The sequence below is a fragment of the Desmodus rotundus genome, chromosome 6 (assembly GCF_022682495.2).
Source record: "Desmodus rotundus isolate HL8 chromosome 6, HLdesRot8A.1, whole genome shotgun sequence".
NCBI classification, from domain to species: Eukaryota; Metazoa; Chordata; class Mammalia; order Chiroptera; family Phyllostomidae; genus Desmodus; species Desmodus rotundus.
Genome location: NC_071392.1, coordinates 117,420,816 through 117,437,167, shown reverse-complemented (window position 1 = coordinate 117,437,167; position 16,352 = coordinate 117,420,816). Strand labels below are relative to the sequence as shown.

Below are 16,352 nucleotides of genomic sequence, written 5' to 3'. Positions count from 1 at the left end.
ATGTATTATCTTATAGTTCTGTAGGTTAGACGTTCCACGTGAGTCTCACTGGGCTAAAGTCAAGATGGGGCTATGGTCCTTTTGGAAGCTATTTCCCATCTTCAAGAGGCCACCACGTTCCTTGGCTCAAGGCCCCCTTCCTCCACCTGTAAAGCTAACTATGTTGCATTTCTCTAACCAGTCTTCCATAATCATTAGATCTCCCTTCGCTTTCTTCTGTCTTTTTCTCCCACTTTTAAGGATGCTGTGATTACGTTGGGTTTGCCTAGATAATCCAGGATAATCTCCCTATTTTAAGGTTATCTGATTAAAAACCTTATTCTATCTACAACCTTAATTCTTCTTTGCCACTTAACCTAACATAGTCACAGGTTCTGGGTATTAGGACTTGGATATCTTTGGGGGCTATTATTCTGCTTACCAGAAAGATGGGGATATGCAATTTTTAAAAAGGTTCCTGTCTACGTGGATGCTGCAAGCCAGTGGGAAAGACAGATGATTAATCAACCACAGTTGTCTTTTTTTAAAAAAAATATGTTTATTTCTTTATTTTCAGCAAGAGGGGAAGGGAGGGAGAGAAACATCGATGTGAGAGGAACATCCATTGGTTGCCTCTCATATGCGCCCTGCACAGAGACTGAACCCGCAACCCAGGCATGTGCCCTGACTGGTAATTGAACTGGCAACCTATTGCTTTGCAAAATGATGCCCAACCAACTGAGCTACACTGGTCAGGGTACAATTTTCTTCTTTTATATCATTTGTCAGATGTTGACGTTAAGATAATTCTACTTTTATAAAGTAAATTTGGGAGATTTTCATCTTTTCCTATGATTTGGAATGATGTCTTTTTTTAAAAATTTTTATTGTTGTTCAGTTAGTTGTCTGCATTTTCTCCCCATCCCTCCACGCCACCCCAGCCAAACCCACCTCCCTCCCCCGCCTCCACCCTCCCCCTTGATTTTGTCCATGTGTCCTTTATAGTAGTTCCTGAAAACCCCTCTCCCCACTCTCCCCTCCCACTCCCTGGAATGATCTCTTTATAGGTTGGGTAGAACTCAGCCATAAAACAATCTAGTGCTAGTGACATTTAAAAAGGTAGATCTTCAATTCCTTTTGTAGTTATTGATCTTATTAAAAATTGTAATTAAAATAATGTTCAAGTCGCTTTTTCCTATTTGGAAGCTTCAGTGCAACAAAACAAAAACATATTGAAAAAAATAGCTCATTTTTTTAATAGATAAAAAGATTGCATTGTAGAAACCTCTAGATTTATGCTTGGCTTACTCCTTCCCCTCAAAGTTTGTAAGTGGAATGCTACCTTCTCAGTGAGGCCTTCTACCCTACCCAAAACTGGGACCCCCCAGCAATCTCAATTTCTTTGTCCTTTTCACCTTCTAATCCAGTACATATTTTACTTATTGTCTTCTTCCACTAGAATGCAAATTCCATAGGGACAGGAGTTTGTGAGCAAATATTTAATATCTTAATAGTCTGCTGGCATTAAATTTTTTATTTAATTTTTTTAGAGAGGGGAAGGGAGAAAGAAACATCAATGTGTGGTTGCCTCACATGTGCCCCCCACCCCCTACTGGGGACCTGGCCCACAACCCAGGCATGTGTCCTGACTGGGAATAGAACCAGCAACCTTTTGGTTCACAGGCCAGGGCTCAATCCACTGAGCCACACCAACCAGGGCTGCTGTTACTAAATTTTAAGAGCTTACCTGTTTATTCTTTTAAACACTTCTTTATCTTAAATTTTTTTTTATAAAAGTAATACATGCTTAATGAACTAACAAGCAAAATAGAGACAGACTCATAGATAGAGAACATCTGGGGTAGGTGGGGGGTGTGGTTAGGGGTGGAAGGATCAAGCCAAAAGGAAGAAGGACTCACGGACATGGACAACAGTGTGGGATTGAGGGGGGAGGGGATATATGGTAATGGGAAAAATACAATAAAAAAGAAAAAAGAAAAGTAATACATGCTGATTGTAAAAAACGCAAACATTATAGAAATGCCTAGAGTCCTGTCTTCGGCATACGCCCTGCAAGCCCACCATCTCGAGGCAGCCACTGTTAATAATTTGATATATATCCTTTCAGAATTTTGCATGTGTATATATTCATTTTAAAATAAGAGACAAATTAGAGTATAGTATGCATACATATAATTCTGCCCACTTGCTTTTTTCACTTAATATAGTCATCTTTCTATGTCACTACATAGACATCCCTGTCATTCTTTTAAATATCATTCCATTGTTACATTGCATCAGACCCGTGATTCATTTAATCTTCTATTTATAGATTGATGTATTTAATTTTTTTTTGCTATTACAATCAGTACATCAGTGACTTCGTATATGTCATATTACTCGTGATGGCATTTCTTCCCAGAAATGGAATGGCTGGGTCCAAGAACATACGCTTTTCACATTTTTCTATGTTCTCGCAAAAGGCTGTGCCAATGTATACTCACAAACACTGAGTTTGTTTCTCTACACCCTCACCAAATGGAGATATCACAGTCTTTTAAATTTTTGCCAATCTAATAGACTCTTGCTTCTTATTTTTTATTTTCCCGGCTTTATGGAGAGGAGAGATTGTTGTCTTAGTCACCGCCCCTTTGCTCCATTGGTAAGGGAGGGATTCCCACTCTGGGATTAGGATGCTGTCCAGATACAATTCCTGACACTGGACGGATGAGTTCGACAGCAGTCTATTGGTTACATGTCCTCGCAGCTCAGGGGAGGAAGATACCATAAGCTGCACAGGACCACACATGTGTTCCACTCAGGACTACAGTGAACAACCAGAGATTGTGGGGGGCAAGCTTTTTAGTGGTAAGAAGATGAGGTGACCCTTAGTTCCTGTAGGAGATGCAATTGGCTTGTTTGAGTAATTCCATGGGCTGGTAGAAACCAGCTACTCAGAGATAAGCAAGAGCTGCACCTGGTCCATTCAATAAAAATTGTTTGACTAGGACCCTGGCTGGTGTGGCTCAGTGGATTGAGTGCCAGCCTGTGAACCAAAAGGTCACAAGTTCTATTTCTGGTCACGGCACATGCCTGGGTTGAGGACTAGGCCGGGTCCCAAGTTTGGGGTGTGTGAGAGGCAACTGATCTATGTATCTCTGGCACATCAATGTTTCTCTCCCTCTCTTTCTCCCTCCCTTCCCCTCTCTCTAAAAATAAATTTAAAAAATCTTTAAAAAATAACTGGTTAGGGCAGCTTTCGGTTAGGCCACTTGAGGTCCCTCCTGCTTTCACCAGATGCCAAGGTAGCACAACTAATGAATCTTCAACCGTCATGACTAATTATGATTAATTAAAAGGATTATTTTTGGATACTGACTTCTGAATGACTTTTTGGCATCTATGATTGTTATTTTCTTATTTAACAAACTCATGGGTTATTCATTTCATCTACAATGACATTTAATTTTATTTCCTTGCGTTTATTTAGGAATTCTTTCACCGGAACTATCTTTATTTGGAATTGGTGTGAGGGGAAATGTGGCTTCATAAAATGAAATAGCATGCTGACTTTTCTGGCTCTTACAGATTTACAGGGTGAGGATTATCTATTTATAAAGTTTGAGAAAATTCTTTCATTGAAACATCTGAGCCACGAGTCTTTTTTGGACATATTTGTTGGATAATGTTTTCCACCTCTTTCTTTTTTTTATTTCCCAGAAAATGGCCCACTTCATCCAGATTTCTATATACATTACCACAGAATCAGTATGGTACTCTCTTATTTTCCTGGTGTTCTTAGGATGCAAAACCACATTCTCTAAGAATATTCTCTCAAACTTAGGAGCAGAAAACTATAAAGAGAGATTGAGATCAAGATAGATGGGGTGGAAACTGACTAAAATAAAAGGAAATTAAGCAGAATTAAATATATTATTGGAGAAAACAAAGAGTACTCTTGATGGCGCTGAAGAAAATTATGCCCTGGTTCCTGTGGCTCAGTGGACTGAGTGCCTGGCGATGTTTCTCTCCCTCCCTTCCCCTCTCTCTAAAAATGAATACATAAAATCTTTAAAAAAGAAAAATAAAATTAAATCCACAATGATGAAGGAAAAGTCGAGTTAGTCTCCCAGGATGCAGAGAAAAAGGACAAAGATTTAATTGACAATGGTGACCCAATGTGATAATTTTAGATGAGGGGAAAAAAAACCCCAAAACAATCTGTTCACAGAATAGATAGGAACATATTAGAAGAAAACTTTTCTAGCTAAAAAGACCTTCTATTTCTGGAAAATTAATAGGAAATGGCCTGCACTGAGACTTATACTAGCAAAATGTTTGATTGTGAGGGTAATAAAAAGTTCCCAAAACCACCAGGTGAATTGCTCACCTAAAACAGACTGGCGCAGCTTTGCTACCATTTGTTTTGAGATATAATTGATATATAAAATTACAGTTAACCCTTGAACAATGGAGGGACGAGGTTGGGGGTGCCAACCCCTGTGCAGTTGAAAATCCTTACATAACTTTTGACCCCCTCAAAACTTAATTTAATTACTAGAAGCCTACAGTTGACCAGAAGGCTTACTGATAACAAACAGTTGATTAGTATATATTTTGTATATTATACATACATACCGCATCTTGACGTTTGTTTACATTTCTCTCAACTGTATACGGTACCATATATAGTCTGTGTGCCCAAGTTCTGATAAATTTTAACTCATAGATTTGTGTATATTTCATGATAGTAAATTGTAAAATAGATTTACACATACTTCATGCATTCGTGATATACCTGACTTTTTCTTAATTATTTTTGTATTTCTAGACCATGTGGTTCATCTGCAAGTGTTTTGAAATTGTCACAAATCTCCAAAAATTTTTCCAGTATATTTATTGAAAAAAAATACATACTTAGGTGGACCTGTGCAGTTCAAACCCAGGTTGTTCAAGGGTCAACTGTATAGGGTTTCAGGTACACTTGGTACCACTTTAAAAGCCAAAAGATAATGGGATAAGGACACAAGAGTCTTGAGGGGACAGTTTGAGCCTCACAGTCAGGCCACTATTTGTGGGAAACATTCTCACTGAGGACGAAGGCTGAGAAAAATGTAACATTTGGTGGGGGTGCTCCCTGAAATCAGCAGTTAAGCGAGAGGTCTGAGTGAGGAAAAGAAATATTAGAGTCTGAAAAAACTGGCAGTGACATTGATACCAATTAAACAAGGGCTGGCAAACACCAAAAACAATGACTGAAAAGAGGATTTAGTGGCTTAAAAAAATTGTAAAAAAAAAAAAAAAAAGCTGGGTCTATCATCCTGGATTAAGCGGACAAATATAAGTAGGTGTGAGGGTAGCAGCCAGGAGATGGAAAGGCACCTTAAGTTTTTCCTTACATAAAGAGGAACATGAAAGTGATTTGTCATTGATTAATAATTTGAAATATACACTGTATTTTTATTTAGTAAACTTACAGGCAACCACCAGGAGAATTTAAAAAACTGGCTTTCTGCTTTGCAAAACACTATAGAAGATCAGAGCAATTATGGAAAAATATGGAGAAATTCAGAATACAGGAAATAGCAAAAGTAAAAACTTAAAATAGGATGTCAGATAACCAAACTAATCAGCTATAACAGCAGAGATACAATGGGTTAAATCTCAGCCAGAGTGCAGGCACTGAGGATTTTTAGGGCAAACCCCTTGTACCTCTACGCTTTTGCTAACGCTGAACCTTAGGCCTGGATGACTTTTACGCCCTATTTAAGGCTAAGACCCCAGTTCCAGGCAGAGCTCTTCCTCCAGGCAGTCCTCCCAGGCCACCCCTGGCGGAATGAGCACCTCCCGCAAAGAACGCGGCATGTGAGTGAGGAGCTGATGCTTCGAGTCAAGGAGGAAGTCCCCACCTTACTCTCTCACCCCAGGATGCCGCGTGCGGGACGGAGCCGGGCCTCGTCCCAGGTGCGGGGCACAAGGTGAAAGCGCTGAAATCCTGCCGGACTGTAATGTGTATCTTTCCCCGTCGCCCGCCTTTTCCCCTACACAGTGAGTATTCCTGAGCAGCACTTTTCAAATCGGCTCGGTTTGCTAACGGATGCAGTCACTGCCCGTGGAAGCCTCCCACACACCCGCCTGTTGTCCCCGCGCTGGGTGGGTCTTCCCATCGTGGGGTCGGATCCACCCGTGACAGCTCGCCCCGCCCCCACCTTGCAGACTTGCAGAGTCTCACGGTGTCCACTGGGAGGCCGCGTCGGAAGAGCAGCAGCCTGAGAGGAATAGGGCTCCGGGCTCTGCGTCAGCAGCCCCTTCCCCAAACCACAGGGGCTCCTCCCTGTCGCCAAAGATGTGGGGTTCAGGGAGGGCGTGGTCCCACTGATATGTTGAAGAGACCAGGGGGCCAAGCCCAATGGGCTTGAGGGTAACAGGCGACAAGCAGAGGAGCTCGTGGCTGACTTGCGGCGCCCTGGAGTGGGTGAAACAGAGGGGTCCCACGTGCGGGCTAGGACGCAGCGACCACAGGGTTAAAGCACTGTGCCCCGCCCCAGGCCGAGGATTGGCGGCCCCGGGGGGCGTGGCCGGAGGGCGGGCCCACGTTTGCCGCAGCTGCGGGTGGGCGGGGCCTGGGCGGGGAGCGGGAGGGGCGCGAAGCGGAGCCGGGCCCGCGCCGCGCGCCCCGCCGGGCGGGCTTCGGGCTGCGCCAGCTAGCCGGGCCGGTGGCGTCGGTTCCGAAGACCCCGTGCCGGACCTTGAAGCAGCGAGTAAGTGAGGCAGGCCCACTCGCGGCGCCCCTCCCGGCTCCGACCTATCGTTGTGCCCTCTGCACCACGAAGCTGGTCCTACTGGACCCAGAGCTGGGGAGGGGGCGCGTCCCGCTGCTGGGGTCCTGGGGGGGAGGGGAGTGGAGATGAGGCCGATGATGTCATGGATGCTTCGTCTGGCCTGGGGAGCTGTGGAGGCCGGAGGGGGTGCGGCTCGGATTATGTCACCTCTTCCCTCAGCGCCCCGCCCCCTGGGGCCACACGCGTTTGTGGGGAGGTGCGGGCGGGATTTCCCCCACCGCAGAGACCCCCAGGCACATTCTTGGGACGGCCTGTGTTCCGGGTATGTTATCTGCGGCTCTGCGGGCCGTGGGTTCTTGGTGAATGGCGAACACCCCCACCCCTCAGCGAAGAGACTCGTGTGTGCGCGCGTGTGTGCTGGGGGGGGGGGGCGCTGTCAGCCCCCACAGTCTTGAAACAGGAGCTTCATCAGAACCAGGATCTTGGGGATGGGTCCCCTTCCCTCGTCGCCAAGGGAAGATGGATCTCCCCCTCACACATCCCAAACAAGTTCTGGAGACCTCTGCACCCCCAAAAGATTTACAGTGCCCCCAAGCTCTTTTCTCCCTTAGTCCTTCTTCCCAGAAGACCTTCCTGATTTTTCCTGTCCGGATTCATTGCCTCTTTGCATTGCTCATCACTAGCAATCCCACACATATTTTCTCTGCATCTCCTTAGTGCCAGAGCCCAGAGACCCCCAGGACTTTGCCATCTGTGCCCCCCTGGGCACCCACAGGCCAACGCCAGGGAAGCCTCAGAATGAAGTCTGCCTGCAGTACCCTGAGCCAAGTGCTCCAAGACCTCTTCCTGCCATGGGCAATCAGGGATGCTATGCTGGGAGCCAGCATTTGGATTGGTCCTTGAAGGATGCAGGATGGATACAGAGATCTGGGAAAAGATAGTGTGTGGAATGGAGAGGGGCTCAGGTCAGGACAAGTAGGATGGGCCGTGGGAGAGGCCTCGGGGGCCCTGCTGCAAGCTGTGCTGTGGTTCGGGGCTGAGAGGAATGCCAGGCACTTTACCCATAGTACATATACTTCTTAAGATTCCTGTAAGGTAAGTGTGAGAACCTGAGGTGAAATAACCTGCACGCAATTCCACCCCTAATTTATACTTGGAGCTGAGGCTCCAGATCTCCATCTAGTCTACTGCGCTTGGTGCTGCTCATGGAAGAATTTGGACAGAGCAGGGACAAGATCAGCTTTGGCCTTTAGAAAGAGTCCCCTGGCAGTTTCATGGGAGAGGGAGTGGAGGGGAAGAAAAGCCAGCGAGGAGCTCCCAGCAAGGGTGCTGGCAGGAGGCGCTGCTGAGATCTTTAGGATGTGAATGGCCAGGATTTGGGACCTCTGAGACCCCAAGAGAAGGTGGAGTGTTCCTAGCTTTGGGAGGGACACAGGTAGGGAGCAGCTAGGTGGTCACTCTAGGTCAGAGGGACCTGCCCAGGTAATGCACAGATAGAGTCCATTTGGCCCCTTTGTAACTGCTAATACTGTAAGTAATGTCCCAGGCCCTGAGGATTGGTGAGACAGAGATAGAGGTAGAGTCGGGCAACAGACTGCCATCCAGGCTGCCATTGCAGACCACACTCGCTACCGGGGCCAGTTCAGGACTCTGACCCATAGATGAAGGAAGCTCAGCTAGCTCAGTTTCTGCCTACTAGGGAAACAGATGCTCCTCCTTGTCTTGCCAACTCCCTGCTGGGGTTTTAAGGAACCAGACTTGGAATAGGCATCAGGTAGGGAACGCTTTCATGGGGTTAACCATGACAGGTTAGAATTATGTTAAGAAACTCTTTGGGGAGAGGCTTGAGGTGGAGCTGCTTTGAGCTGGCAGTAAAGGATTCCCAGGTAAAGCACGAGTATAAGAGATTTAGGAGACAGTCCTGGGACCTCATTTCCATCCCGGACTCTGGGTATCTGAGCCTGGGTAGGGACCACACACCCCCTAGGGAAACAGTGGGGCAAAGTGGCATATGACCAGCCCCAACCTATGGTCAGATTCTTCTTTCCTGGATCTCAGAGAAGGTGCCACCAGTATTGCATGCTTGTGTTGCACCTTATAGTGGACAAAGCACCTTCCCAAACATTATTATCCCCTATTACTCCCATTATCAACACAATTGCTTCTGAGGTTTGCTCATGCCCGTACCCAGGCCTCTGACGCAGCCCCCTTGCCTAGATCTCAGTCTCACTATTGGAGCCTTCCTTTGGCATATGAACATACTCAGGTTTCTACCATGTTTAATTTTAAAATTAGAAAAAAGCCTTTTGATCCCAAACCATGTATATCACTGCCTTCATTTAGCAGGGAACCTCCCATCTTCCCTCCAGACCCCTCTCCTCCTGTAGTTGGGCTTTGCCTTGTACCACCTTTCCGATCCATTCTCTCATAAGCACCAGTGGTGTTTGCACCCGCCAAACCCAGGGCACGTTCGCCAGTCCCGGTTCTACCCAGCCCCTTTTTAATACCAGAATTGCACCCACATTCTTCAAGGCCCCAGCTTGGTCTGTGAGGCCTACGTTTTCCTGGCCTTCTTTCTGGCCCCTCACTGCCTCCCAGGCTTCTGGGGCTCAGTTACCCTAACTAGATGCTTGGCCCCACCCACACTACCCTTGAATGCTGATATTCCAGTCTATCTATCCAGGGTGTGAGAGAGAGCTTTCTCTGGTCGTCCCCAAAGCACCTACTCCCCCTCAGACATTCTCCCCCTGTCATGTTAATGTGTCACACCCACCCTGTTGCCCCAGCCCAGATCCTCCCTTGCCCCCCCCCCCTGCCCTGCCCCACCGAACCCCATCTGTGTGAACTTTTGGCAGTTCTTCCTTCCAAATCCTGCCCAGGCCTTCCCACTGGTACCAAGCCTCAGGCCACTCAGCCTCCATCCTCCCAGTCCTCAGTAGCTACCTACACTGCACTAGGGATGGTGAGAAAAGGGGATCGTGATTAGGATGGGAGGGTAATTTCTGAGCTGAGGGGTAGCCAGGTTGGCGTATGCTAAGAGTGGAAACAAAGCAGGGAATAAGGAGAGGCATGGGAGCCAGGCACCTGGGGCACCCACCGAAGTAAAGAGGGCCTCACTCTCTCTGGGTCTGCATTTGCTGATCCTGCACTTCTCTTGTGCCCAACGGGACAGATTGGCCCAGGGAGGCAGGTGGGAAAGTGCTGTTCTCTACACCTAGGGAGCAGGTGCTAAGAGAGTGGAATTTCGCAAAGGCAGTGTGGACTGGTTTGGTGGTGGACTTTCAACCACCTAGGGCCATAATTTCAGGAGTGGTGGCCAGAAGACACCTGAAGGGGAATAGTTTTGCCCGGCTCCCCTAGTCTGGTGCCTGATAGGATGGACACAACATTAGAAGAGGGTGTCTGGGTAGAAGACAGTCTGAGAAGTGCCCAAGGGCCTGTGGGATGCCACCTGGACCCCTTCACCTTGGTAGAGGAAGGCTCCCTGCCTGGTTTCTGATGAGAGTAGGAGGTAAGGGCCTGAGGGGTGCCCCTGCCATCTCTGGCACACGTGTCTGAGCGTTTACACCAGGGTAGGCACTGCCTGCTGCCCCTGCCAGGCTGGATTATTCAGATCTCTGAGGCAGGTGTACCCAGGTGCAGGCGAGACAAAGGAACCAGGAAGCAGGGCCTCCCTGAGCACAGGTAACCCGAGGCCCTGCTCGCCCTGCTGGCCCTGTTCCTGTGGGCTGGCCTTAGGGGGTGGGGGCGCACACCCACTGAGGGGCGCCGAGGACTTCGTGGTGCACTGAGAAGGGTCAAGGTCCAAAGGGAGTGGGAAAGGGAAGTAATCCAGGAAGTCTTCCCGGAGGCAGTGAATTCTCACCGGGGGTTGGAGGGGGGTGCTGCTGTTGGAGTTAGGCCGGCGCAGAATCTTCCCTCGGGCGCCGCTGGGTGCGCAGGCCCCGCCCATCCCCGCCCACCTGTGGGAAAGGCAGGCCCCAAGGGAGGCTCGGCGGGCGCGGGCTGCTAAGCGGCATTGCGTCCTCAGCGGGCTCGGGGGCCTCTGCCGAGGTACCGGCCGCGGGGAGGGGGCCCTCCGTGCCGGGTCCCCCATGCTGCCCACTTGAGAAGACATCCAGGAGGGCTCCTTGGTCACGCGCCGCAGCCGCGGTCCCAGGCGGGCCGCGGGGACCGAGGCGTGCCCGTGGTGGCCCTGAGGCGCGCTGCAAAAGCAGCTCCTGCCCCTGCCGCCCAAGACTACCAGTCCGCTGCTTGGCACCTTTCGCCTGAGAGCGCCTGGCATCGTGGCAGCTCCGCGAGGTAGGTCCTTCATTCCTCCCATTTCACAGAGAAGAAAACTCAGTCCGAGATGGCCCTGTTGGCCCTTCCAAAGTCGCGAAGCTGGTTCGGGCCGAGCCCCGACTGCGAGAATGAGGCACCTGGCCCCTGCAGACCGGGCCCCGGAGGGTCCCAGGCTTGAGGACCTTCGGTCCCCCACCCCCTTGGAAAAGCAAGGAGAGGAGCCTGCGCTGGTAGTGAGCCACCACTTCTGCCCTTGACTGCAACATCTTAGGTTAGGGCGCTGGGAAGGACCCCATCCACAATTTTTGGGTAGGGGTTGGTTTCACTCCCGACTTTAACTTCTGAGGGTCCCTCTTGGATTCAGATATTACTGTCTCCTTCCAACCCCATCTCCCTGCCCATGAGGTTGGGATGTTGGGGCCCAGACTCAGGGTAAAGAACCCTAAGTTCTGGAGGCTGCAGTGAAGAATTGAGGGGGCCACTGAGTCTGGAAGGCCCATGGGGGAGGTGGTGTTAAGGAGGGGAGTGCAGAGCCGAGCAAAGCTGGGAGGGTCTGATGTGCCTGCTGTCCTGGGCTTGGGCTGTGTCAGGTGGGCCACAGGCAGCCCCCATTACCAAGTTACCACTTTTACCCCAGCCCCATTCCTTCACTTTGGGTGTCTGGGAATTCTTGTATCAGTTGTAGGGTACGGGTGGTGCTGGGGCTGGCTTGCCGGGTGTGGTGTGGTGGGCACAGGTCTGACCCATCTGATCTCTGCTTTCGCACCTATGCCCACAGTGACCTTAGTCATGGCGAAGCTGGAGACGCTGCCTGTGCGCGCTGACTCGGGGCGGGATCCCCTCCTGGCCTTTGCCCCGCGGCCCTCTGAGCTCGGACCCCCTGACCCTCGCCTGGCCATGGGAAGTGTGGGCAGTGGGGTGGCCCATGCCCAGGAGTTCGCCATGAAGAGCGTGGGCACCCGCACAGGGGGTGGGGGCAGCCAGGGCAGTTTTCCCGGCCCCCGAGCTGGTGGCAGTGGGGGCAGCAGGGAGAGGCCAGGCCGCTACCCCTCTGAGGACAAAGCTCTCGCCAACTCCCTCTACCTCAATGGCGAGCTGCGGGGCAGTGACCACACGGATGTCTGTGGCAACGTGGTGGGCAGCAGTGGTGGCAGCAGCAGTAGCGGTGGCAGTGACAAGGCCCCACCACAGTATCGTGAGCCCAGCCACCCCCCTAAGCTCCTGGCCACCTCTGGCAAGCTAGACCAGGTCAGTCCCCAGGGCCTTTTTCTGGGGATGGGAGGTAGTCCAGGGAGGAAGACGAAGTGGGCTTCTTGGAATTTGGGTTTTAGGTACCAGGATGGAGGCTTGGCTTGGGGGCCAAGTCCAGCTGGTGGGTCCAGGGCAAAGACTTGGCTTGGGTGGGCCATGAGGTAGAGACCCTGCCCTGAGTGACTCCTGGGATGGAGATCAATGGACATGGGAGGTGGGGCTGAAAAGTCTTGGCCAAAGGGAAGAGGCTGGGGTCAAGGCTAAGGCCCCATCCTGATGGCCATTTCCCCTTCCTTGCTTTTACACAGTGCTCAGAGCCACTAGTTCGGCCTTCAGCCTTCAAGCCTGTTGTACCCAAGAACTTCCACTCCATGCAGAACTTGTGTCCCCCACAGACCAGCGGGACCCCTGAGGGCCGACAGGGACCTGGTGGCCTCAAGGGTGGACTGGACAAGTCTCGGACCATGACCCCAGCGGGCGGGGGTGGGGGCGGCCTCTCAGACTCAGGCCGGAACTCACTCACAAGCTTGCCCACCTACAGCTCTAGCTATAGCCAGCACCTGGCACCCCTCAGTGCCTCCACCAGCCACATCAACCGCATTGGCACTGCCAGCTATGGTAGTGGCAGTGGCAGTGGCAGCAGCGGTGGTGGGTCGGGCTACCAGGACCTGGCGACCTCTGACAGTGGGCGGGCCTCCAGCAAGAGCGGGTCATCCTCATCCATGGGGCGGCCTAGCCACCTGGGGTCGGGAGAGGGTGGAGGTGGAGGCCTGCCTTTTGCGGCCTGCTCACCACCCTCGCCCAGTGCTCTGATCCAGGATCTAGAGGAGCGGCTGTGGGAGAAGGAGCAGGAGGTGGCAGCTCTGCGACGGAGCTTGGAGCAGAGCGAGGTGGCGGTGGCCCAGGTGCTAGAGGAGCGGCAGAAGGCTTGGGAGCGGGAGCTGGCTGAGCTGCGGCAGGGCTGCAGCGGGAAGCTGCAGCAGGTGGCCCGCCGTGCCCAGCGTGCCCAGCAGGGCCTGCAGCTGCAAGTGCTGCGGCTGCAGCAGGACAAGAAGCAGCTGCAGGAGGAGGCAGCCCGGCTGATGCGACAGCGGGAAGAGCTCGAGGACAAGGTGGCCGCCTGTCAGAAGGAGCAGGCCGACTTTCTGCCCCGGATGGAGGAAACGAAGTGGGAGGTGCGGGTTGGGGGCTTGGGCCTTCTCCCTGTCTCCTCTTCCTTCTGTCCCTCTGGAGAAACCCAGCGCAGTAGGCCACCATTCTCACAAGGGGAGTGAAAGTTGTGGGGGGGCGGGGAGGCACAAGACTGATTAGGAGTGTCTGTGAGGACTGGAGCTGCCCCTGCGCTGGGTAGGGTTGGCCATATATGCCCTGAGTCTGAGAGGGCCCTGTGTGTCGCTTCTGCCCAGTCTGATGCCCTGGAGAAGCTTGGTGCCTCTGGGGCTGGATATGGGGGCTGGGCTGGCGTGAGCAGAGCTCTGCCTTCACCCTGGCTTCTCCCACCCAACCCTACCCAGGTGTGCCAGAAGGCTGGAGAGATTTCACTCCTGAAGCAGCAGCTGAAGGACTCGCAGGCCGATGTGTCCCAGAAGCTGAGTGAGATTGTGGGGCTGCGCTCCCAGCTGAGGGAGGGCCGGGCCTCGCTGCGGGAGAAAGAGGAGCAGCTGCTCAGCCTAAGGGACTCCTTCAGCAGCAAGCAGGCCAGCCTGGAGCTGGCCGAGGGCGAGTTGCCAGCTCCCTGTCTCAAGCCGGCACTGACCCCCGTGGACCCCACTGAGCCACAGGATGCTCTGGCCACCTGCGAGAGTGATGAGGCCAAGATGCGCCGGCAGGCTGGGGTGGCCGCTGCCGCCTCCTTGGTCTCCTTGGATGGGGAGGTGGATGCTGGTGGGGAGAGTGGGACAAGGGCCCTTCGGCGGGAGGTGGGGCGGCTGCAGGCCGAGCTAGCAGCTGAGCGGCGAGCTCGGGAGCGCCAGGGGGCCAGCTTTGCAGAGGAGCGCCGCGTGTGGCTGGAGGAGAAGGAGAAGGTCATCGAGTACCAGAAGCAGCTACAGCTGAGCTATGTGGAGATGTACCAGCGCAACCAGCAGCTGGAGCGGCGGCTGCGGGAGCGTGGGGCCGCAGGGGGTGCCAGCACACCCACCCCCCAACATGGCGAGGAGAAGAAAGCCTGGACCCCCTCCCGTCTTGAGCGCATTGAGTCTACAGAAATCTGATTCCTGACCTGGGCATTCGGACTTTTGACAAATGCCCTGTCAAAGGCCAGAGTCCCCAGTACTCCCTCCCACCATCTCTCTTCCCCACCGTTCCCATATCCCCAGACCAAAGAGGTTCTCAAAGCAGCTGTGACCAGGTCCCTACCCTCCCTGCACTGAGTGCCCTCCTAGCTCTACCGCTGCCCCTTTGGGCAGCCCACTCCCAAGGAGGGAATGGGAGGGCAGAGCTAGTGGGGCCCAGGTTCCCTTTGTTGGCGCTCCCTGTTGGAGATAGAGGCAGCAGGTCTGCAGTGCCATGAGGTGGCCCAGCCCCTCAAAGAGTCTGGGCTGCTACTGTTGGTGTGTCCAGTGATGCTCTCGTGCTCTCCTAGGCCATGTAGCCTGAGGGGACCTGCGTGGGGTCTACTGAAACTGATAAGACCTTGGGCTCCTGGCCTCTCTCCTTCCTGCACTATTCTCCCTCCCTGGGCAGATTGGCAGGACAAGTGGGAGCAGATGGCCTGGCTGTGGTTGAGAGGGCTACCTGCCCAGCCCCTCCCCGCAAGGTCTCTTGGGTTCAGGCCTCAGAGCCTGACTCAATCCTGAGTGTGTGCCCATATGTACGTGTTGGGGGAAGGAGGGGCTGGGGCTGGAGGCTCAGTGCCCAGGAAAGATTTGCCCTCCTGTTTCTGGGAAGGATCACCTGGAGGCTTCTAAGCTCCCCCCACCCCCCACACACAAACACCCTCTTTTCTGGCCAGGATCCAAGGGCAATAGCCTCATCTGCCTGGCTGACCCCACACCCAGGGCCACTATCTGGTTCTAACTACAGCTATTAAGTGCTACCTGCCTCTCAGGCACTCCCCTCACGTGTTCCTGAGGTCATGAGTGTCTGTGATGTCTTCCCCACTCCATCCCCCCAACCTCCTGCTTTCAGCTCATTGTCCCAGGCCACCTCTCCCCCCAAACCTCACCTTTTCTTCTGATAGAAAATTCTGCTTGATATTTGGTGCACTGCCCACTTCTAAGCTCCACTGGCCCCAAGCCTGAGCCCAAGGCCCTTGTTTTGGGGGGTACAGGGTGGGGGAGGCTTGTGATTGCCCTTGAAGGACAAGACTGACCTGAGAGGAACACTGGCTCTTGGGTTCCCCAGGGCCCTAAGGTAGCTCACTGTTTGCCCAGGGGAGGCCTGGCATGGCCATCAGTGGGGGTTGGGACAGCCGATGTGACTTCCTCCTCTGTGGGCCCTCTCAGAGTCCATCTCCCCAAGATAGGAAGGGAAAGGCAAATTTCTAATTCACCAGCAATAAAAATTGGAGGAGGCTTGGCACTTAGTCCTCATATTTCTCTCTTCACTCTCTTCCTCCCACCCCCAAGAATAGGTTTGGGGGCAGGGCAGAGAGAGCTGGCAACTACTGTGAGCAAGTCCCCTAACCCCTGGCCAGCCTCCTCCCATGACTGGTGACTGTTTCACAAGCTGTGCGTCCCCCCATGAAAACAGAAGTGTCCCCCTGTGTGGCCTCTATCTCTTTGCACAGCCCCTTCCGGTGGCCCTCACCAGGTCTCTGAACTGGGTTGGGGGGGCCATCGTGGCAATCACTGCCCATTCCACTCGCCCCTTAGTGCACCTGCCCCAGGACGTGGGCCTGGGCCAGAGGGGCAGGGGGAAGAGAAGGCATTAGTAGGAAAAAAAGGAGAAAAACAAAAAATATGAACAGACTCAGCTTTGGGACTTCCCACCACAAAAGAAATTATATATAAATATATATATAAATATATATCTCTACCATATGTGATGGAAAGACTTTGTTTTCTTTTCCCAAAGAAATAAAATTGAGAAAGCCTCTCAAGTGGCATTCTTTGG

General features: G+C 52.3%; 1 protein-coding gene across 5 annotated transcripts; it reads left to right on the top strand.

The window, feature by feature from the left end:
* The first annotated feature begins 10,725 nt into the window (after positions 1-10,725).
* On the top strand, positions 10,726-16,329 carry LZTS3 (leucine zipper tumor suppressor family member 3). 5 transcript variants are annotated; one of them, XM_053926008.2, is made up of 4 exons: positions 10,726-11,063; positions 11,824-12,293; positions 12,605-13,471; positions 13,811-16,329. In XM_053926008.2, exons 2-4 carry the CDS (start codon positions 11,835-11,837, stop codon positions 14,507-14,509), a joined length of 2,025 nt encoding a protein of 674 aa, XP_053781983.1. In that variant the 5' UTR covers positions 10,726-11,063; positions 11,824-11,834; the 3' UTR covers positions 14,510-16,329. The 5 variants fall into 5 exon arrangements, with proteins under 5 accessions (XP_053781983.1, XP_053781982.1, XP_053781984.1 ...); XM_053926007.2 differs by lacking the exon at positions 10,726-11,063 and adding an exon at positions 11,178-11,275; XM_053926009.2 differs by lacking the exon at positions 10,726-11,063 and adding an exon at positions 11,178-11,316 and having other exon boundaries at positions 12,605-13,408.
* The last annotated feature ends 23 nt before the right edge of the window (positions 16,330-16,352 follow it).